Source organism: Lepidochelys olivacea (genome assembly GCF_965140295.1).
Source record: "Lepidochelys olivacea isolate rLepOli2 genome assembly, chromosome: 2".
NCBI lineage: Eukaryota > Metazoa > Chordata > Testudines > Cheloniidae > Lepidochelys > Lepidochelys olivacea.
The window spans coordinates 139,591,811-139,615,272 of NC_140412.1; the positions used below are offsets into that span (position 1 = coordinate 139,591,811).

Consider the following 23,462-nt stretch of genomic DNA (forward strand, 5'->3'; position numbering starts at 1 on the left):
CCATTACAGTTTACTTTGCTTAAGAGCCTTTGGTGAGGGACCTTGTCAAAGGCTTTCTGAAAATCTAAGTACAATATATCCACTGTATCACCTTTGTCCACATGCTTGTTGACACCCTCAAAGAATTCTAGTGGATTGGTGAGTCATGGTTTTCTTTTACAAAGGGATTTGTTGTAACTTTTCTTGAACCTCTTAGTTGAAAGAGTTAGATATAGCTAATGAGAACTGACAAATGAACTATTATGTATTAACTGCTTGATTTCTGTATGATCTAACTGGAATATGGGGGGAAATAGATGTTACTTCCCTGCTTACTAGCTAAGTCACTCCAAAGCAAAGCCATTCCAGTGGATCACCAACAGGTTCCCATTTAGCACAGCAGTTGCAGCCACAAAGATCAGTTCACTGGTTACTCCCGTGGGAATTCTGAGCTACTGTCCATGTGCAGAATTCATGTCCCCCAGAAATTTTCCCACCCCCACAGAATAATAGATTATGATGCAGAAGAAGAGGGAAGCCATGAAAGGTGTCACGTGCCCTTCCCCGACAGTGGTTCCAAATGGGCATGTCGGTTCCGCTGACAGAAGCAGTCTGATTAGACATAAATCACCATCCAAGGCTGTGGGGACAAAGCTGGGCATGTGTGCGAGACTCTGTCCCTTTTGTTCACTATTACAGTGTGCCTGGCCCTGGGGTGTTTCTGGAGTAGTTGTGAGGGAAGACCCGGCCCTTGCGTTGCGTCAGTTTTGGGTGCAGCCTCACCACCAAGACTGTGTCTGAGGTGGGAGGGCTGCAGGGTGATTCCTCATCTCTGTGCAGTCAGTGACCTGTGCTCCCCACTGTGCTAGGGTTTTTGGGGAGTGGGGCAGGCAAGGAAAGGGTAACTTGGCATAGGAGGGGGGCCAGGAGCCTGAAGGGGGAAGAGCTGAAGAAGGGTTGAGGGGTAGGAGCAGCTAAGTCAGTCTTGGGGTCCATTTGCCCTCAGAGAAGCAGGGCGCGCCCTCACCTTACCCTGGGAAGAGACTCAGGACAGACCCCAATAAGCTAATGCATTCTCTTCAACTGACTAATCTGCTCTCTGCCTTCTCCCCATCTCTCCTACGTTTGGGTAACATAGGCCTTAGTCCTGCAGTGAGGATCCATGTGGGTGCCGAGGTTTTTTTTAACTCTCTACTCCTGGGGGAATTTTTGTTGTTGTCTGTATTGTTACAGACATACTTGCTGATAGGTATTTTGAAATAAATTACCAAAATAATTGACACAGGCATGCTTATATTGTGTTATTTGATAAATAAAGTATGCAGAATTTTAAAATATTGCATGCAGAATTTTTAATTTTTTGGCACAGAATTCCCCCAGGTGTAACAGTTAGAAAATATGTACTTGGTTATAAGAATATTCAGGGTTTTCCTGTTTTATTGTATGTAGAGGAGAGCAAACATGGTGTGGAATTTTCCATGAATGTTAGTTTGAAATTTTAAATAACTTTGCCCTTACAGTTTGCTTTCCACAAATATTTTAGAGAATGAACTTATTGGTATCACTGTTTGGTAGAAAAGCAAATTTGAAGGATATTTGTGGAAAGTACATTTTTAGGCCTTAATCCTGCAATCAGATGTGTGTAGAGTAATCCTTGTGCACATGTAACGCCTCTTGGAGTTTCACTGGGTTGAGCACAGGTGCTAGAATCTCTCCACATAGATTCAGTTACAGGAGTAGAACCCTAACTTGTAATCAGGACTATTAACTTCAGAAATATGATTCTAGGGATTATGCTCATCTGAGGCTCATTCATGCAAGGTGCTGAGCACTCTGCCCCTGCTCCAACAAAGCATTTAAAACAAGTAATTAATTCCATTGAAATCAAGGGGGCTGGACAGGGGCCAGAATGCTCAGTAACTTGCAGGATTGACTCCAATGAGAACATGAACAGACAAGCTAGTTTAACAGATTCCCAGAAACATCGGGGAAGTTGTCAATTAAAAGTAAATGACTCAGAAAGCTTTTGATTATTATGGGAAAGGCATACATGGGTTTTGTTGATTTGGAGAAAGGCAATGCACTATCTTCCTCATCTTCCTCTGCAATCACTTGTAATTTTTTGTGTGGCGGTCCTTCCAACATTGCTCTTCCATTCTGGTTTGTGTCTCAGTGGGGTGGTGACATCTGGGTCTTCAGATCACCTGCATCAATCATCAATTTTGTTTCTACCCTTGACTCCACAGTTTGGTTTTTCATAAATGTATTTATTTTCCTATATTATGGCAGTAGTCATCCAGCATGCACAGCATCTGTCTGCAAACCAATGAGATTCAGAAGTCAACTCTCTTAACTTCCCTCAATATATTTACTACTCAGGTTTGAAACAGCTGCTTTTACAGCTAACAACTCATGTTCGACTTCTAAAGCCTGTTACATGTAATTTCACTCTCTGTATTTGATTAAATTTCTCTTGCAGTTGACATTTCTAACTTACTGTTGCACAGTCATACATTTACTAAAAAAATGTACTCACTCCTAGAAAGGACAAATTTACACCAGGTTAGTTTATCTTTAAATTAGCCTGAAAAGCCTTAATACTTTGTTCTATGAACCACAAACTTAGGGTTGCCATCTCTCAAGCAAAGATAAGGACAGATTTGAAAAATTGAAGTGCAGAACATTACATTTGGTTAGATGTTTCTTATTGCTAGCAAACTTCAAGAAGTATATCCACTAATGTGATTAAACTGTTTCAAAGAACTGAACATTATGTATGCTCTGTTGAGGTGAATTTGATATTTTTAATTGTTTTCAATACACTCAATAAGTATCCAAACAAAAGTAATAAATGAAAACCATTAAATTTATAGTCTATAACTGACAACACAAATTTAAACACATGTTTAATGAAATGAGGTTTTTGCTTTTCTTGGAATTCAGGCTATACTTAATTTATATAGGCAAGAACCTCAGATTATCAAGGGAGTATCCTTAAACTGACTTTTGGACCCCTTTGACTATGAAATAATTTGCTTTTAGTATTAAGCTGTAGAAGTCACAACCAGCTGTGGGTTGGGGTCACTTTTACAGAGTTCTGAATTCAAAAATGTCATATATCTCCTCTTGCTCTAATCATGAATAATGTGTTTGACTAATCCCTAATACTACCTTTCCAGTTGCTTGTTGCAATGGATGGCACAAGTTCCCTCAGCATTTCTCCATCAATTCTCAGCTGGCTCTTTGGTAAATGTTGCAGAGGTGAAGATCAGTTCAAGTTGAGACCAATTTAGGCATAACAGCCTGAATGGATGAGGCAGGCCACTGAAGCTATCCTAAATAATCTATGAGCATAAAATGATGGGTGATATTTATCACTTCACAAGTAGAGATGCAATCAGTGAGGTCATCTTGTGCTGTGAGGCCAGTGTCTTAGGGTGGGATTACCCCTGGGAGAATTCTGCACCAAAAAATTAAACTTCTGTGAACAATATTTTAAAATTCTGCGTATTTTATTTGTCATAATATAATCACACAAGTTTCAACTAATTTTGGTCATTTATTTCAAAATACCTGTCAGCAAGAATGTCTGTAACAATACAGACAACAAAAAGATTCAGGAATTTTTTTTGAGAAATAGATTCCTTACTGGGCATGTTACTACAGAACTATGAGTAATAATTCATTTAAACTACAATACAAAACCATATTTCCTGCATCACTCAGAAGCAGTGCAAAGACTTGGGGGAGTCAGGGGTAATGGAGGAGCTGAGGGAGAGGGAAATAAATTGCTGGGAAGGAGCCTGGGTGTGAAATTGGAGCATTGTTGATTATGGGTGAGAAAAGTATGGAACAGGGTTTTTGCGGGGCGGGGGGAGGAATTGTTAGGGAGCTTCCCCCATGCAGGCCCTGGCTGACCCCTAGCCTCTACCATTCAGTCAGGTACATCTGCCCCATCCCCATGTGTTCCTGCACCTCCTGGTGTCCTTGCACCCTCTGTCCACATGTGTCCCTCCACCCCGACTCAGACACCCACTCCCCCATCTCCATGTGGCCCAGCATCCCCTTCCCCTGTCCCTATGTGGCTCTGTACCCCCTCCCTATCCCCATCCCCATGTGGCTATGTGATCCCACCCAGCCACCCCGTCCCCATGTGTCTCTGTGCCCCCCCCCTCAGCAACCCTCTGTCCCTAAGTAGTTCTGCATCCCTTCCCCCATCACCATGTAGCCCTGCACCTCCCTCCCTCTGTGGCCCTGTGCTTCCACTCCTATTCAGCCTCTGCCCTGGTCTGTGCTCCCCCACTGGCCCTAAAGAGCCCCTGTCTGACCCCCCAGCACCCCACACTGTCTGTCTTCCCATAGCCCCTGTCTCCTGACCTGGTCTGACAGTCACTGCAAAGAAGGCAGGCTCTTTCTCTTCTGTAGCTGGCTGGGAGCTGCTGCTGTGTTCTATTGCCACAGCGCCCTCTGGTGGGCAAAATGCGGAACTGCAGAAGTTATTTTGAGCTGGAGGTGCTGCTGTTCTTGCACCACAGCACCCTCTAGTGGGCAAAATGCAGAACTGCAGCAACATTTCGGCAGAAGCTTTTTTTTGCACAAAAGATTAAAAATATGCATGGCTCATTAATTATGCATGCATGCAATAACACAAAATTCTCCTAGGATGAGGTGGGATCCATGAAGAGGCTTAAGCATTTCAATGCTGAGTGTCACAGCACCTAGAAAATCACAGGAACAGTACTGCAATCCATAAAGCCCAAGTTAGGCATCTAGGCTCACTATATATTGTACAGGGAGAGACAGGCACCTTAGACTGGGATCCACCAAGTCAGCACACTAAGTGGGGAACTGCCTAAGATAGCCAATGGGAGATGCCAACCAGAGGGATGTGGACTAAGCCCCTCTCTTTTCTTAGATTTAGGCACCTATGTCTAGGCTACGAGAAGGCATGAACCAGGGTGCTCCGCTGCTTGAGATGCTTGCAGGACCTGAAACAAAATAGCTGGGGGGTGAGAGGTGGAGCAGGGCAGACTTGATCTAGGGCTCTCCCACATGCTGTGTGAGTACGCTAACCACAGGGCTAAAGGTTACAAGGGAGGTTCTTCCCCTGCCCACCACCACCCCAGGTGGTGGTGTATGAATTTGGCTGAGAGCCCTGATCTAGTAGGTATGTTCAGAGGCTGCCTATCAGATTTGGCCCCTGCATGTGATTTAGGCAGCTGAAAATCCATCTTTCCCAGTTTGTAAATAGCTCTGGGGCTTAGGCAGGAGATAGGCATCCAGACACCTAGACTGAGGCTACACTGCATGTGCCCAAGGGGGAAAAACATAGAAACTTAGGTGCAGGTGAGTTTGGACACCCACAGAGCTAGGTGGCAGCTGAGCAGAGGTTTTATGGATCACAGTGGCATGGGTATCTAAAAACAGGACTTAGGTAGATCCCACCCTTAGTTCAGAATCCTCCTGAGAGGGGAGGAGACAGGAAAGGGAGACAATATGTTAGCTGGCCCAACTGGGAAAGCTTTATCAGGATGGGCTCAGCATGGACAGTAAGGTGGACAAGTAAAAAGGATGAAAACAGAGAGAGGTTGCACCTTATTCCTTGCTGACCAGCTTCGCCATCTGACAGTGAAACTGCAGAAGAGACACTCTTTTTTCTGTGGCTGTCTGGTAAGGTGTCAGCTGAAAAGTTCTTGGTTTAGACAAAGGGAGTCATCAAATATAGGAACAGGGATTAAAGCCTTTGGTTCAAAGATCTTTGTCCCTCACCAGATACCATCTGATTGTCCATCTGTATGGGATAAAACTAGTTTTCTATTCCTGAGATACAGTCCTGGAGCCTTAAAACTTCACCAGTTCTATAGGAGATTTCTTGCCTTAAAGAATGGAGTTCACTGAATAACAAGGAGTTCCTGTACAGAGATCCTTCCTTCCTGCTGGGGAGATAAGGTTTTGAAAACTCCATTACTGATTAAGTATGTGAGTCTAACTGCATATACATTAATTCCAGATCACACCTCCCTCTAAGCCTCCTTTATTTATATTTTGGAAAGTGTATGCACTTTTGACCTCAATCTTCGGAGGGGAGTTGAGATTGTGAGAACTATATTGGAGGTTGCTCTCTAAAAGAAGTTTAAAACAGTTTTGTTACATGCCTGCAGCATGGTTTGTAACTTGCTCAATCTGAAACTGGTTATTTACATAGAGCCTGAATAGAAATGGTATCTTTGGAAGGCTGATTCAGTTCCTAAAAATGTTGTAAATTCTGAGAAACCCACAACATTTTAAAAGGCTTCTCTGTTTACTGTTCCTTAAGAGCATACAATCTCATGGAAAGAGTGGAATAGTGTCCTACTGACAACCATCTCTTCCAGTTATTTTGGACTGTTGGAATAGACATTACATCCATGTGGATTTTTTTCCCTCATACTAGAACTTCTACTTTTGTGCCAAAAACCTCACATTAAATAAGTTTATTCTCAGTGTATTCCTCAGAGAACTGTTAATAACACTAAGGAGGCGAAACACATTTTTGATTTGAAAAAATACACATTTCCACCTGCTTTCTGATGAAAATTTGTTGATTGCAAGGAGAAACTTAATAATGCAAAAAGGAAAAGTATGTTGCAGAGAGGAGGAAGAAAATTCAAGAGGTTTTTTTGTGGGTTTTTGGCGCTATTAATTTGCTTGGGTAGTATGTGTTTGGGCAGTTTTAAATTATTTAGCACTATATCCTGCCTTCATTCCATTTATGGAACTTCTGTGACAGTCACTGGGAGAGGATATGGCCTTTATGGTAACAAGATCAGTTCTTTTCATGGAATATTGCCTGAGAGATGAGAAGAAATAGTATTTCACTATAGGAGGAAAATCTTCTACAAAAGTTTTACTGACATTGAAGCAGTGTGGTTTATCTGGTTTAGTGATTAGAGTGGCGGGTTTTGTTCTCTACTTTCCCCACAAACTTTGCTGAATGACCTTGGCAAATTGTACTTCCTCTCGTTTGCCTCAGCTTCCTTATCTGTGAAGGAGTGATAGCGTTTACCCACATTCTGTAAAGTGCTAGTGTTACAAATGTATTGAAAACATCAGTACTAATAACTATGGAGGTAAGTGAATCAACCCAGAATTTGGCCCAAAGACAGAACTATGCAAATGTTTTCCTAAGTCCCTCCTCTTCACTTCATCCCACCAAATTTTTCCATGGCTCAGCGTCATCATTCATTTTATATTCTAATATAGGACCAGATTTTTTCCCATCCTTATTGAGAACCAGAGACACTTTACTCCTTAGGTGGTCTCATTCATGTAATTGGAACTACTCCTGGTGTAAGGGACTACTCAACAGGAGTAATGGTGATAGAATCCGGCAAACTCCTGGGGACAGGAAACTTTTCTTCTAGTAATTGCCTGTAATGCTACGGACACCTATGGCAATATATAAATAATGGTCAAAACTGGGGAGTAATGCACTGTGCATGTGGCCAGTGCTTATGAAGGCTGAGCCATGGCTCCAGCGCCTGTGGTTTGTTTTGCACTCCGTGGGCTACTATGAAGCTGAGCAGTTCCATTGCTCAAGAGGTTTCCTTCAGCCCTCTTGCACCTCATGTGCTCCGGCATAGTCTGGTCCCATGTGTTTGAATCAGTGTTATCTCATTTTACTTTTGCAAACTTTTATTTTGCAACAATGTGATTCATTGGAGTGCTCTGCAGTCCTCTTTTAAATGCCATCTTTCAGATTCAAACAGGAAAGATTATTTTTTCACACCATCCCTTTGCATTTATTATCTGGTTTTCTTTTTACTAATAGCCCATCATATTTCTTTGTTCCTGCAGTCCTGTTTTTACTTATTAACTGCTGAGGTGTGACTGCACTTCTCTTATCTGCTGTACTTAGAGTCCTGGAAGATGTCATACCCTATTAACCATTGCAGCTAGCTACACCTAATTTGTGTGTCAAGTCACTTTCTACTCCTTTAACCTTCCCTTCATTGTACCAGTTTTGGCTGATACAGAACTCTCCCTATTTACTTCTCTGTCACTGCCATTGCTATAGACTAGGCTCCCTTCCCATCAGTGTACTCTGCTACCAAAGATGACAGGCTGGAATGTAATTTGCATGAATTGCTTTCAAGATCTGCTAATAAACATGACAGTCTGCCTAGCTGCTGTCACAGGTACCATATTAATACTCTTCCCATTAACATCACAAACTGACAGTGAAACACACACACCAAAGAGGTGCGAAGGCCATTGTGGAAGAACTGCATTGCTCCTATTCTCCATCAATGCCTCTTGGCTAGACTGGGTTATTAGGAATTAAAATGAATTATTTCAGGAATTTTCTGGGCCTCTCTTTGTGGGTCAAAGTTGTTGATTCCCAAATGTGTTATCCTCCGAGAGGACAGAAAAATGGGACTTGTCAACATGGAGACTTAGTCCACAGCAAAGGTGTGAATCTACAGCATACCAGCCTGCCGCACACTAGCTGGCCATCTGGACCCTGCTACTAAAAGCTCTGTAGTGTGCTTTTGACATGCTGTTGTTGAAGTAACTTAATAAGAAAACAGGCCATTTAGGCCCTGAGTACATACAAATGTACCAATATTGTGTCAATTTGACCTCAACAGCGTTTTGAATAAGTTTAGTTAGCCCAAGTTTTCCCTTGTGTGGACATTCTTATTTCAGTTTAACAGTGGCTTATTTCATTTTAGTTTGGAATCTGTTTAAGCTAAATTTCAGTAAGCCTGGTTTAAACTGAAATGAGAATGTCCATGCAGGGCTAAGCACTGGTTTAACTGAATTTGTTTAAAATACAGTTGAAGACGAACATTCTCATGTAGGCAAGACGTAAGCGTTCACACAGATTTTTGTGGTGGTTTACTAATTCAATTTAAAATTACACCTCAAGTTAACCAGTGTATCCTATACATAGACATATTCTAAAGTCCCATCCTCACTAGGAGTGAGGTACTTGACTCTCTGAGTCCGTTGAGTTCCTAAGAAATCTTTTATAACCTTCTACTTCTAATACACCAGTGCAGAAGAGGGTGAAACCAGCAGTGTAAGGTGCTGTGGACAGGAATAGGGAGAAGATAGAGAAACACAATAGTTAAATTCAAGGATTTTAAAAAAAGAAAAAAATAAGTAACATTTTTCCTCCTCTTGCTCTCTTTTATTACTGTAAATCTTTCATGTGCAGACTCTACAGTATGTTTACACTCCCTCAGGCGTTTTACTGATGTCTCTTTTAAATGCAGAATTCTTTTTGTTGGAGTCTTCACCTTCAACTGCGCACCATTATGCCACTTTTAGCTGAGCCTTGAAGTCCTAGAATTTGTTATTCGTGGCCCTTGAGGCCCACTTATTGAAACATTTGAATGGGTAGAAGTCATGTGACCTAGTGGATGGAGTAGGAAACTGGGAGACTTTGTTTCAGCATCTGTCACTGATTTGTTGTATAGCCTTAATCGTGTCACATAACTGAGGCTCAGTGCCTCAGTTTGCCCATACATAAAAATGAGGATCAGCTAACTGAGCTCTCCTATTTTGTAACTGTTATATTAATGAGGAAGATGCCTTTCAACCCTCAGAGCATGGGATCTGACATTTCAGACCTACAAAGTGGCTGAAAGCTGCTGGGGGTAGTGGTGATACAAATTAAATGATTCCTGTGAAAAGTATGCTTTATAAAGTTCCATAACTCCATCCCAACCACCTCAATGGCAAATTTAAAATCACAAGAAAGAGTACATCCTACTCATCATGCAGCATTTGTCATCGCTGAAAGGAATAACTCAAGTTGGGAGTCATAGCTACAGTATCTGTAAGTATAGTGACCTGAATTTGTGGAGAGAAGCTTATAGCCTTCAGCAGTGGAGAGAAAACTGCAATACACAGTACAGGAGCAGGAAGTACATGAGAGCAGAAATGCAGATGGACAGGAGAAAGGAGAAATCATAAAACAATGTCAGCACCAAAGTACAACTGCAAGCAATCTGCCCTTGGATGTTCCATACAGTAAAGGGGGCAGTAAATCTTGTAGCTTTTCATGATGCAAACGAAAGTCTCCATCTAGAAATCCTGAATTTGTTCTGTATGCTAAGCAGTTTCCCTTGAAAAAATGATATTTTTAGGAAAACACTGGTAGAAAAGCCAGAATTACTTTCTGTCTCAGATGAGGTCATGCATAAGTTGATTCCAAATTATTCCTTATTTACATGTTGTTGTCCATTTTCTTATGTAAGCAAGAATAAACCTGTCAGACAAGAAGAAAATATATAACATTATTTTAGTGTGTTTCTCTTGAACGCACACTGTATCTTTAATTCCTTATGACATTCAAAATAGCCTGAGGAAAAACACAAATGGAGATAAATATTAACATTCAAAAGACAAATAACCAATTTGCCCTTCCTTCTCCTCTGCATTCCATATAGTAAGCATGCTGGCCTTGGTCATTAGTAGAAGTCCACTATATCCCAACCAGCTGAGCATTTACCCCTCTTTAACTCCATTTGTCTGTTTGATATATTCCTTGTACTCAATGAGGTGCTGAAGGTAGATTTTGGTGGCTCCCAGGAACCCCTTGTTTAAAATTTTCCATCAAACGGAAGGGATGATGAGTGACTCTTCTGCTTCTGTTAGAGTTCACCTCTTCTCTGGGTACTGCCTGTCTCCTTAATAACTTATCTCTGGGTCTCACCGAGGTTTTCAGTATATAGAAGAGCTACAGTTGCATCCCAGTTTTTGGCCGTTGGAATACATTTTTCACAGGGGTGATGTCCCTGGATCTCCAATTCATTGTATTCAAATTACACAAGATGAATACAGTGCTATACTGTCAATATTTTTTTCAGAAACAAAAATTAACAAACACTTTTAGCAAGTGGCCTTTCTTGTTATGGCATTAAATAATGGTTTCAATTTAAAGGAATAGCTTCCCAGTCCTTTATCCCTTCTCTCCAGGTATATAAAAAAAGTCTCAATTTGGGGAACATCAACACCAGTTTCTCAGAAAAACCCTTCTCTACTCCTGAAGATTCTGGAGTGCTTGTGTCATACATTCCCTATCTGAGGCTCCATTCAATAAGCGAGCTGTTGTGTACTGTACTAGCTTCAATCTGCAATTGGTTTTAAGGCTTGGCCCTGTGTAGAGCACATTGCAATAGTAACAAAAGCATGGCTAATGGTGGCAAGGGACACATCCAAAAGGAAAGGCCACAGGAATATTAGTGTAGAGGTGTATAGCTTGTTCAGGAAGGACAAGCAGGGGGGAAAAGGAGGAGGTGTTGCATTATACATCAAGAATATATACACTTGTTCCGGGGTCCAGAAGGAGGTGAGAGGCAGACCAGTTGAAGTCTCTGGGTAAAGATAAAAGGTGTAACAAATAGAGGTGATGTCATGGTAAGGGGTCTACTAAAGCTCACCAAATCAGGAAGATAAAATGGATGAGGCATTTTTATACCACATAACAGAAATATCCAGAACACAAGACCTGGTAGTAATGCGGGATTTTAATTACCCAGGAATCTGTTTGAAAAGTAATACAGCAAAACACAAAATTTCCAATACGTTCTTAGAATATTTTGAGGACAATATTTTGTTTTAGAAAGTAGAGGAAGGAACCAGGGAGGCAGCCATTTTAGACTTGGTTCTGATCAACAGGGAGGAATTGGTAGCAAATCTGAAGGTGGAAGGCAATTTGGGTGAAAGTGATTGTGATATGATAGATTTAATGATTCGAAGGAAAGGAAGGAGTGAGAGTAGCAGAGTAAGGATAATGGACTTAAAAAAAGCAGACTTTAACAAACTCAGAGAACTGGTAGGTAAGGTCCCTCTGGAAGAAAATCTAAGGGGAAAAGGAGTCTAGGAGAGCTGGCAGTTTCTTAAAGAGGCAATGTTAAATGCATAACATCAAACTATGCTGATGTGAAGGAAAGACAGGAAGAATAGTAAGAGGCCAATAGGTCTCCATCAGGAGCTCCTCAATTACCTTAAAATCAGAAAGGAATCCTACAGAAAGTGGAAATAAAAATAAGGACAAAAATATTAGTGGTGACCAGAAACTCAGTACAATTAATAATAACAAGGCAGAAGGAATGCAAGCCAAAATAGGGAAAGAATGGGTTAAAGAATATTTTAATAAGTTAGATGTATTCAAGTCAGCAGCGCCTGATGAAATTCATACTCGGGTACTTAATGAACTAGCTGAAGCAATCTTGGAACCATGAGTAATTATCTTTGAGAACTCATGGAGGATAGGTGAGGTCCCAGAGGACTGGAGAAGGGCAACAATCGTATCTGTCTTTAAAAAGGGGAGCAAAGAGGAATGATTGGCATCAGCTTAACTTTGATACCTGAAAAGATATTGGAACAAATTATTAAACAATCATTTTGTAAGCACCTAGAGAATAATAGGGTTATAAGTAATAGCCAGCAGGGATTTGCCAAGAACAAACATGCCAAACCAGGGTTACTGGCCCAGTGGATGTGGGGTTATAGTAGATATAATATATCTTGATTTTAGTAAGGCTTTTCACACAGTCCCACATGAATCTTGACAAATTGGAGAATTGGTCTGAATTCAACCAGACAAAATTCAGCAAAGACAAGTGCAAAATACATCACTTAGGAAGGAAAAAATCCAATGCACAACTACAAAATGGGGAATAATGGGCTAGCTTGTAGTACAGCTGAAAAAATATCTGTGGCTTACAGTGGATCACAAATTGACTATGAGTCAACAAAGTGATGTCGTTGTGAAAAAGGCAAATATAATTCTGTGGTGTATGAACAAGAGTATTTTATATAAGACATGGGAGGTAATTGCCCAACTCTACTCAGCACTGGTGAGGCCTCAGCTGGAGTACTATGTCTAGTTCTGGGTGCCGCACTTTAGGAAAGATGTTGGTAAATTGGAAAGTCCAGAGGACAGCAACAAAAATGATAAAACCTGACCTATGAGGAAAGGTTAAATAAAACACTGGGCACATTTAGTCTTGAGAAAAGGTGACTGGGGTGGACTCTGAGAACAGTCCTCAAATGTGTTAAAAGCTGTTGTAAAGAAGACAGTGATCAATTATGCTTGTCCACAAAAGGTGGGACAAGACGCAAAGGGCTTAATCTTCATCCAGGAAGATTTAGGCTAGATATTAGGGAAACCTTTCTAACTAGAAGGGTAGTAAATTCTGAAATAGGCTTCCAAGACGGGGGGAGCGATAGCTCAGTAGTTTGAGCATTGGACTGCTAAACCCAGGGTTGCGAGTTCAATCCTGGAGGGGGCCATTTAGGGATCTGGGGCAAAAATTGGGGTTTGGTCCTGCTTTGAGCAGGGGGTTGGACTAGATGACCTCCTGAGGTCTCTTCCAAGCCTGACATTTTATGACAGGTTGTAGAATCCCCTGTTTTAAGAACAGGCTGGACAAACACCTGTTGGGGTGGTCTAAGTTTACTTAGTCCTGCATCGTGCAGAGAACTGGGTTTGATGACTTCTTGAGGTCCCTTCCAATCCTACATTCCTATGATTTGTAGCTAATCTGCAGTTTGGGAGTTAACTGTAATTTGGCAATGTAGTATGCAGTGGTCTGAGAGGATTCAGCCTCCAACAGTGAAGTTGTCATTGGAATGATGGCCCCAAGGAGCATACTAGAAACAAATACTTTTTATTTTTATTATCAATTTAATTAACCAAACAAAATCACAAACACTATGATATAGCAAAGGAGATAGAGATAACACAGACTTGCATTACTCACATCATCCCCTGCAGGGAACCCTGAAGGAGGCAAACAGATGATGGGTTAAGTATCTGTAGGTGACCATCCTCGTCCTGTATCCCAGCATGTCCCACTGCACTTAACCTTTAACATTTTTATTTGTAATAAAATTATAAACATATTTGCTATCTTACAGGTATCCATAAAATGTAATATTATATATATTCTCCTCCTGCATTAATGGTAATTCAAAGCACCACTAATACTTAAATATTCACCTAGCAATGTGGAGAAAGCCAGCAACTCACAGTGGACTAAATTCTGTCCTGACTTAAGCTCTTTGCAGCTCCGCTGCAACAGCTGCTGGGTACATAAGACTAAGTCAGGAACAGGATACAGATCATTGTTCCAGTGCTGCAAGAAACTTGTGCTCTTAACAGAAGATTAAAGTCTATTAGCTAATGGATAACATTGACGCAAGGAAAGTCAGACTAAATTACTGCATATTTTTCTTATTGGGTAGCAGACCGAGAAGTGCACAGTAGTTATCCTTCTTGTTGCCTGTCAAGGTTTATCACTCTCAAAGCTTTCCTTCTAAATAATGTCTGCAGCTCAGTTACAATCCAATATCTGCATATATCCTTGTCTGGCTGAAGTTCTAACGTATGGCTATACCATAGTGCCATCTTTGCATTAGGTTTCATGATATTCTCAACATTTATTGGCTATTTTGTCATTTGAAATCTGGTAACGTGGTCACTACTAGAAATGATTTTTAAATAAGCATACAGAAGGATAAACAAGCAAACAAAATCTCACCAAGCCACCACCATCCCAAACTTTTTCTGTGAGTTTTTTTTTATGTTGAAGAACAATATACTAGGCCGTCGTATTGTCTGTTGTCCCGCCCACCAGTGTTAAACGGCTGACTTCAGTGGAGTTAATCCTGATTCTCATAGACGTAAGTGAGCATGGGGGCAAGACCTATCGGCCCACAGTACACACGCAATTCTTGGCATGTAGACCCCCCACCCCTTCCCTTTCTCTAACACCCACTTTTTATAAGAGTATAACTGAATGGCGCATGATTATCTTACTTACTATATTAATTGGTATAAAAGATGGGCTTGGGCTCACAAAGGTAGATCTAGAAACAAAGAAGGTCAAGTACAAAGGGTTGATGTATCTAACACCTGGGCAGTAGAGATTTGGGAAGTACTTTTGTCTGACTTTGACATTTTTTGATGGCTTTGAAACCAGGCAGGGATCAGTAGACAATCCCTGGCATTAGTGTTTATATAAAAAACATTTACAAGTCCCTGACATTATTCCTTTATTGAGGAAGAGATTTCTAACTCTTTTCTGGCTTTTTGATCTAGCAGAAAAAAAGCACAACAAAATCCAATGATTGGCTGCTGAAGCAACACAAATTTAGGCAACAAATAACTCTGAGAACAATTGTCCACTGGAACATTTTACTTAGAGACCTGATGGGCTGTCCATCATTTGTAGTCTTTAAAGACTGGATCTATTTCTGAAAGATATGCTATAGCTCAAGCAGAAGTTATTGGATTGATTCAGAGCTTAGAGAGGATCTTCTGAAATTCTGGCCTTAACAAATTGTATATGTTGGAAGTTTTTAACTGTATGTTACTACTAATTTGTAGGTGATGGATGCTGAAGAACATTACACAAATTTCCTCAAGCCTTATACTTTAAACTCTGACAATAAGCTATTTTGATGTGAATGCTAGTACTAATTTTTCAGCTTTCTTACTGGATAAATGGTCCATTCCAATGTCATGTTGCTGAGGTTCCAGTTTGGTAGAAATTTCAAAGGCAGACAGTGATTAGTGAGGTGCAATGCCATTTCTTTGCAAAGGACAACAATTAGAATCAAGTGAATGGTGGATCCAAATTCCAGTTATGAACATCTGCCAGTCTCCATAAACAAGGAGAGGCCGATGTATGCTTAGGTTTGGGAGAGGGAACACCTCATTGCATTCCACAATAACAGTCATTGGTCACATTGTTAGGCTCTAGAGAAGGAGTTGTATAGTCCTCCTGAATTGAAGGAAGTATCACCACAATGTATAAGAGGCAAAGTGGTAAATTTTAAGACCCCCTGCAAGAACAAAGGCTCTTGCTCACTAGGTTTGTGTGGTAAGATATGTTCTAATGTTAGCACTCAGTAGATAACTCCCAGAGATGAGTGGTATCTAACTAGTGATGGCAGAATTTCAAACATTTCAGAAGTTCAGATTGGAAAAGTCCCCAAAAGAACAGTACTTATCTTAGTGCACACTCCCTTTTCAGAATGATCCTGAGTCACTTGAACATGCAACATTGCAGTAGAAATCTCATGAAAGCAGAGTTACTTTTAAGGTTTCTGGTCGTTCATATCAAGCTAGAGCCTATGAACAAAGATCAGCAAAAACCATTAGGGGAAAAACTTGATCCATCTTTTTTCCAACATCAAAAAATACTTGGATCAGGACTGATTCAGATTTTGGGTGAAGGTTCATGTCAATATTTTATTTTTTAAAAAATATGTCACCAACCCCAATAAGCAAAAGTATTTAAGGAATGATTTACCTATAGAAGATCTCTATAGTTCATCACCTGTTTACAAGAATCACTACTTAGTTACAGCATCATTTGAAGGCATTGATGAGATGTCAGAAAGCACTGATGGACCAAAGTGAAAAAGATATATGATGGTATGAAATATATAATTCTATGAAAAATCTTAGCACAGCATCTTTTATCTAAGGATTTCATTGGGAGTTGGGACTCCTGGGTACTATTCCCTGCAGTCATCGACTTTCTGTGTGACATTGGGAAGACACTTAGCTTCCTAGTATGTTAGTTTAGCCATCTGGACTCTGCGTATAGTGATATTTAAAGTACCTGCCAAACAGGGCTCCTGTGAGATTAAATATTTGTAAAGCACAGTGATGGCCTATTTCAGTAGACAGGACAAAAAATATTACTCCTGAGAATCATGTCCAGTCACAGGGCAAGGCAGTGACAGATACACTGAGAGTGCCATAGTATTTGCAGATAAATGGTTATATAACACCCAGGTAGCTTACTTTTTTAAAAGGTGTCTGTATTCATCTTATTCTTGCAGGGAAGAGCCTGGGGAAACTGGCATCCACTTTTATGTTTGCCTGGAAAAAGAGCCAAGACTGAGAATACTGGATACTAAGGTATTTTTTCAGCTAACAGTATCTACGCATCAAGTCTTGTCATTGTTCCTCTTAGTGTCAAAGTATTAAACTTTCTTAAATGACTGTTGCAAGTTCTTTTGCAATTTATGTAGTTTAACTGATTATTGTTCAATTCCCTGATCTTCTTTATGCATTTCTTGCTACCACAGCTGGGAGAGAAAGGTGCGGGGGGGGGGGGGGGCAGGGAGGTGGAGGAGAACCAGCATGTAATTAATTACAACATTCAATTTTTATTTTCCAAACAGGGTTTAGGAATGTTAGTACTATGGGGATTGAGCTGAAAGGTTATTCGTAATAGTTTACCATTCTGACCTTTATTTTTGACTGGAGTAAACAAGCTCACTGAAAGTATACAACCATTTGGATTTTTATCTCTTTTTTCCCTTCTCCCTTTTGCTAGTCTGTAACTGTGACCTGTCCATAAGAGATTTCATGGAGAATAGTCTCTCAGTACAATAAGAACTAATTAGCTTAGTCTGAACTGACTCTAGCATATGGTAGCAGACTTTTCCCCAAAACTGGTTTATATGGTGTAGTGCCATCTGCCTGGGCTAAGTCCAGCTAGCAACCTGCCAGGTTTGTTGTTCTAATTCCTCAATAATTAAAGGAAAGCTGGCATGATCTTCCAAGTATCTGAATCCCTCCCCCTAAATACTACTTTCCTGAACCAAAAGTTTCTCCTCAATTAATTGTCCTCATGAATACCAAATAGCACTTTGGTTTTCTACTCCAGTGAAGATTAACAAAGTTTTTAGACCCTTTTCCCTCTCATCAGTTTGCATTTCATGTAAACCAGCCTAGCTCTCTATTATGACAAAACGTTTGGTCCTCTGAGTGTTCTTAAAGTTTAGATGAACATTAGAAGAATGTGAAATACTTGAGTTCAAGGGCCTGATCTGACACATACTGAAGTCAGTGGAAGAACTCATTGGTTTCAGGTTTCAGAGTAGCAGCCGTGTTAGTCTGTATTCGCAAAAAGAAAAGGAGTACTAGTAGCACCTTAGAGACTAACCAATTTATTTGAGCATAAGCTTTCGTGAGCTACAGCTCACTTCATCGGATGCATTCAGTGGTTTCAGTGGACTTTGGATCTGGTCTTAAGTCTTCATAATCTCACTTTCTTTACCCAAGTTGTGTAGCCTTTGATATTGACAGTAATTAGCCATTATATCTCTTAACGCAAACTTAGAGATCAAAAAAGCTGCCACACTGAGACAGTGTGAAATTGGATACTGAGAAATTGGAATCCTGTATTTGTTAACGGAAAAAGTGCAAACTTCATATCACTGCTCTACTAATTGGCCCCTTCCTTGCCCTCTGATGGTTGGTACTGAAAGCCATAATCTTATGTCATCCTTCAGTTTATATAACTCATCCTTTTTTGTCCTCATTTGCAAAATAAAATAAATAAGAAAACTTAGTTATGCTGCTTCAAGATGAAAGTAACAGTCTTTTATTTCTACAAACAACTTTGGACCAAAATTATTTCCAGATGTGATATTTTATGCAGTACATTTTGTGCTGAACTGAATAAGCAATCTAAATACATGTGCAGTTTAGCTTATTAGAAATAACCATTGGATAAAATACAAGTATTTGTGTAGTGACCATGTTAGAGTAGAGACTCCTTTCTAAGGACATGCAGAAATTCAGGATAATCTATTGTGAGAGTGACAGTTTAAGAATACTATTTTTCTTCAGATTAAAATAGTTTCAGGGTAACAAAATTAGGAGTATGCATATAGGTTCCTTGAAAGTCAATCAGAGAGCATGTATGTAAAAATACTTATTTAGAGGAATAATCTTTAAATAATATCTGCTGTGACACCTCTTGGCCTCAGAAACTCTTGTTACACATCATTTTGACATAACATACTTCTTGAAGATTGGCTTTGATGGACTCTAGGTCCCCGAATCCATTGCTTTCCAGTCAGAAACTAATACACGTAACCTATTTACTTCGGGCTGTGATTTCCATTTGTTTTCAGGTAGCAGGGATCAGACCTTGTCAGGGCTTGGGTGCTGCTGCCTCATGTGGAAAAGTATTATAGAAGGGGTATCTGGGGCTGAAATTTAATTGCCTATGATTGTCTGGCTATGCCGAAAGAAGGACAGGAGACATCTGACATGGGTTTAATCAGGCGGCAATGTTATTATTAGATGTCTGGGACTACCCAGCAGATAACAGTGTACAATGCAGGTAACTCCATATTTATTCCAGAATTACCCGGGGGGCTTTCACCAGCTTCCCCTCTTTTTCCATCCAGATCCCGCCAGCAAATCCATTGCTGGGACCTTATCATACCCGGGGTAGGGGGCTTCCACCAGCTCCCCCTCTTTTTCACTCCAAGTCCTTCCAAAAATTTCATTGCTGGGACCCCTTGGTCTGTTTAAAAGGGAAGGCTTGAGGCACTGAGCTGCCCCTTTTTAAACCCTGCATTCCCAAAGAATGAGTCAGTGATCACAGTGCCCCTTTTTGCAGCAGTTTTCATCTTCCCCCTTTCCCCCAGCCATAAAGCACTGTTCTCTTCACTTGGACAGCCAGCCAAACACCCCCATCTTCTCCCCTGCCCACGCACTTAAAGGTGCAGGGCAGTCATATGCAGAAGATCAGACTAAATGGTCCCTTTGTGGCCTACGCGCTCTGAAACTATGAATTTAAAAGCACTGAAACTGATAGTTTTATAGAAATTACTCTTAAAATCCTATCAGATTGAATAAAGAATAAGAGCTTTATGATATAAATTTTAAAACCATCTTTTTGAATTCTAGTGCAGGAATATAATTATCAGTTTATGCAGGAGAGCTTATTCTTTCGGTCATTCTGTAGGACTTTTCCATAAGCAGAAAATAGTGTTGGTGATTCTATAGATGGTGCCTTTCCCTTTGAGTCAATGTGGAGCCAGAGCCCCATGTTCTCTCATTGATGGAGCACAAAGCTCAAGTCCTGATTAGGGCTCTTATCATGCAAACACTTATGCCTAGAAATGTCTTCTCTCATGTCCGCAGACCCCTCTAAGTCAGTGTTTGCAGGATACAGCCCTGGAACTTGTGAAATGTGGCATTTTGCTTTGCTGGGCTTTGCATAAACTTGTTCAGTTTCAATCTGTGTGGGGTTTACACCTCTTATTGTTCATTTTTACTTTTGTATATAAATAACCTCCCAAATCTGCTAAAACCATTGGATTGTTCAAGGTTTCAATCAAAATGCATGAACTGGGATCCCATCCTCCCCAACTTTATCACTTGAACTCAGATTATGGGTATATAATAAAATATTCCACTCCCGCACATATATGCATATGCACACACACACACTGATAGTGAACATAAACCTTTTCTCTGTTCTCACTTTTCCTGTAAACCAGCAGCAGTAAGAACTGGGAGGCAGGGTGGGAAGTGTGATATCTATGTGTATCCCTCCAGTTCAAGGTCTGCCCATCTCCCCAAGAGATCCAAATTAGCTGTAGTTTAGATATGTGTACAGTATCATAGAATCATAGAATATCAGGGTTGGAAGGGACCTCAGGAGATCATCTAGTCCAACCCCCTGCTCAAAGCAGGACCAATCACCAATTTTTGCCCCAGATCCCTAAATGGCCCCCTCAAGGATTGAACTCACAACCCTGGGTTTAGCAGGCCAATGCTCAAACCACTGAGCTATCCAGTTTTTAGGATTTTTAATTTATTTTATTTATTTCTCTGACCCTTCAAGGTTGGATCCGGCTTCCACTAAAATTAATGAACCAATGAACGACTGCAACAACAGCAGATTTAGCCCCTTAGTTATGATCCCTTTTGACTGCTTCCTTTCACAATACTGTAATATATTTTGGTCCCAATTCTAGAAGCATATTGCATGGCCAATTGCAGAATCAGGATAATAGGGTAGGTAAGAGTATCCAACCCCCCCCAAACCCTTCCAATATTAAAACACTTCCTGTGAATGTATCGACTCAAAAATCCACTCAGCTTGCAGCTTTCCTTATTAAAACACTTCAGACAGAGTACTAACAGGAAGTCAATGCAATAGCAGCATTGTACCAGTAATTTCATTTTTCAATATATACAAACATTTACGAACCCCAAAAAATAATTCTTGTTGTTTTTATATTTAACCCCCCCCATACTTTATTCAACTGCATCTAAGTGCAGTATAATAATTACTTATGAGAATGACAAATCCATCACTAATTGCACAATTATTTTCTTTTGTACAACTAGTAATATATTGAAGTCAAAAAAGACATAAAAATTAACAATTATTTCAATTAATAAATTTTGATTTCATTAATTTTTACTGAAACTAGAATATGCTAAAAAGCCAAATAATTTTTTATTAGTGCCACGTGATATAGTAATTGTGTAATTTATAGGAGTGATCATTTTTATGTACAAAATTTATTGCTTAATCCTTCTCTTTTACACTCTTGAGGAATCATGGTGGGGTACAAAGCAGAGATTGAATGTGGGCACTAAGGAGAGATGGAACAGCATTTTCCTTCTTTTACCTAGCCCCATAGCAATATATAAATTAATTAAAATGTAGCCACCCTGATTGTTAAATTGAGATTTTTTTTTTTTAATGGGAGAGGTGTTTTTGACTAAAATGACTTTGCTCAATTTTGCAAACTAAAACAAATAAAAATAAATCACCCTTGGTCTTAAACCAAGAATGGGTGGTGTCAACCCAAAAGATGAATATTTCAAGAAGAAATGTGTGGAAACAAAAGTTTAAAACACACAGTTTTGTAACCTAAACTACAGGAGTTGTGCTATAAAACATGCATTTTTGTGGTACCTTCTTCCACATGTAGCATAAGAAAAATCAAGTAATGAGATTATTCACTTATAATTTCAGGTCATGAAAGTAAAACATTTGCAAAACACATTTCAAAATACTAGACTACCCCAGGTATTAGAATGAGTTTAGGGTTCAGCTGGTTCCAATTAACTATTAACCCTTAGCAACACCTGCTGAAGTGGGAATGGTCTGGGGCCTGTATAATATAGGCCCAGTTCACTCCAGGAATGAGGAGGAAGAAGAGAGGCAACACCAGAAAAAAGTGTGCGTGTCTTAAGAGTTGCTGTGGGGCAAACTGGTGCAGAGAGCAAAGCCCTGAAGTCATTGGCAGATTGACATCTGAGAAGAAGCAATGTCTTGGTAAAAAAGGTACGGAATTTGGAACAGGCCAGGCCCAGGCTGGAGGCTGCCTACCTATAAAAACTCTGGACTTCCCAGGCAGAAAAAAAATTGAACATAGTTTGGCTTCAGAGAGCTTATGGGGAAATGGGACTAAAATAAACAAGTGTAGATGCTGATAAAATAAATATCAATATACCTCTTTTAAAGAACTGACACATCTCTCAGTTCCTTTCCTTCAACTGCAGTCATCATGGCTCACCAGGGGTTTCCTGGTTACAAAATGAATATGAGTTATGTGTCCCGCTGTGTGAAGTGGTTCATGACTGTGAATGCCTGCCTCAGGGCAGACTGTCAAAAAAGGAAAGACATCCCAAACTGGTGGTATATTTTGTAATTTGATTTCACCAAGCCAGTAACAAATGTGAACTTCTGGATTACTATAATAGTCATACCTTGGAGTCACAGACAGTCCCCTTAGGCTCTCCAGTCTATCTGCACTATTTACATTTTGCAACCCAGGCAATGTGCACTTACTGATAAAGGGCCACTTACACCAAAAATCACAAAGTATTCAGGTTGCTTTCCAGTCCCAAGTGACCAGTCACTTACCCCAGATCAACTGGTACCCTAGTGCTTACACCAAAGACAATGCCTTTAGCCAGTCCTGTAATGAATGATCTAAAGGTTTATTAACTAGGAAAAATAAAGGAGAGAATTATTTACAGATTAAAGCAAACAAGAATGTACACACAAACGAGTTGCCATCTATGATGCCTAAAGATGATAGAGATGTAATGATCTGTAAATTCAAAAATGTCTTTCATGGTGGACTTGAGGGCTAACCTCTAGGGATCTCTGCCTTAGTTTAGTGTCTGTGTCCCTATGAGAGTTGAAACAGCAATGAGAGAAACATTTCTTTTTGTAAAAAGAAAAGGAGTACTTGTGGGACCTTAGAGATGAGCAAATTTATTTGAGCATAAGCTTTTGTGAGCTACAGCTTACTTCATTGGGATGCATGCAGTGGAAAATACAGTGGGGAGATTTTATATACACAGAAAACATGAAACAATGGGTGTTACCATACACACTGTAACGAGAGTGATCAGGTAAGGTGAGCTATTACCAGGAGAGAAAAAAAACCTTTTGTAATGATAATCAAGGTGGGCCATTTCCAGCAGTTGACAAGACCGTGTAAGGAACGGGGGTGGGGGGTAAGGAAATAAACATGGGGAAATAGTTTTACTTTGTGTAATGACACATCCACTCCCAGTCTTTATTCAAGCCTAAGTTAATTGTATCCAATTTGCAAATTAATTCCAATTCAAAGGTTTCTCGTTGGAGTCTGTTTTTGAAGTTTTTTTGTTGTGATATTGCGACTTCTAG

General features: G+C 40.1%; 1 protein-coding gene across 2 annotated transcripts in view; it reads left to right on the forward strand.

Moving 5' to 3' along the window:
* Positions 1 to 23,462, forward strand: part of LOC311516964 (uncharacterized protein) — a 200,488-nt gene that overhangs the window by 161,800 nt on the left and 15,226 nt on the right. For both annotated transcript variants that reach the window (XM_084621401.1, XM_084621402.1), the window contains one exon: positions 16,834 to 16,912. In XM_084621401.1, coding sequence (XP_084477527.1) covers positions 16,834 to 16,912 — 79 coding nt within the window. The remainder of the gene's footprint in view (positions 1 to 16,833; positions 16,913 to 23,462) is intronic.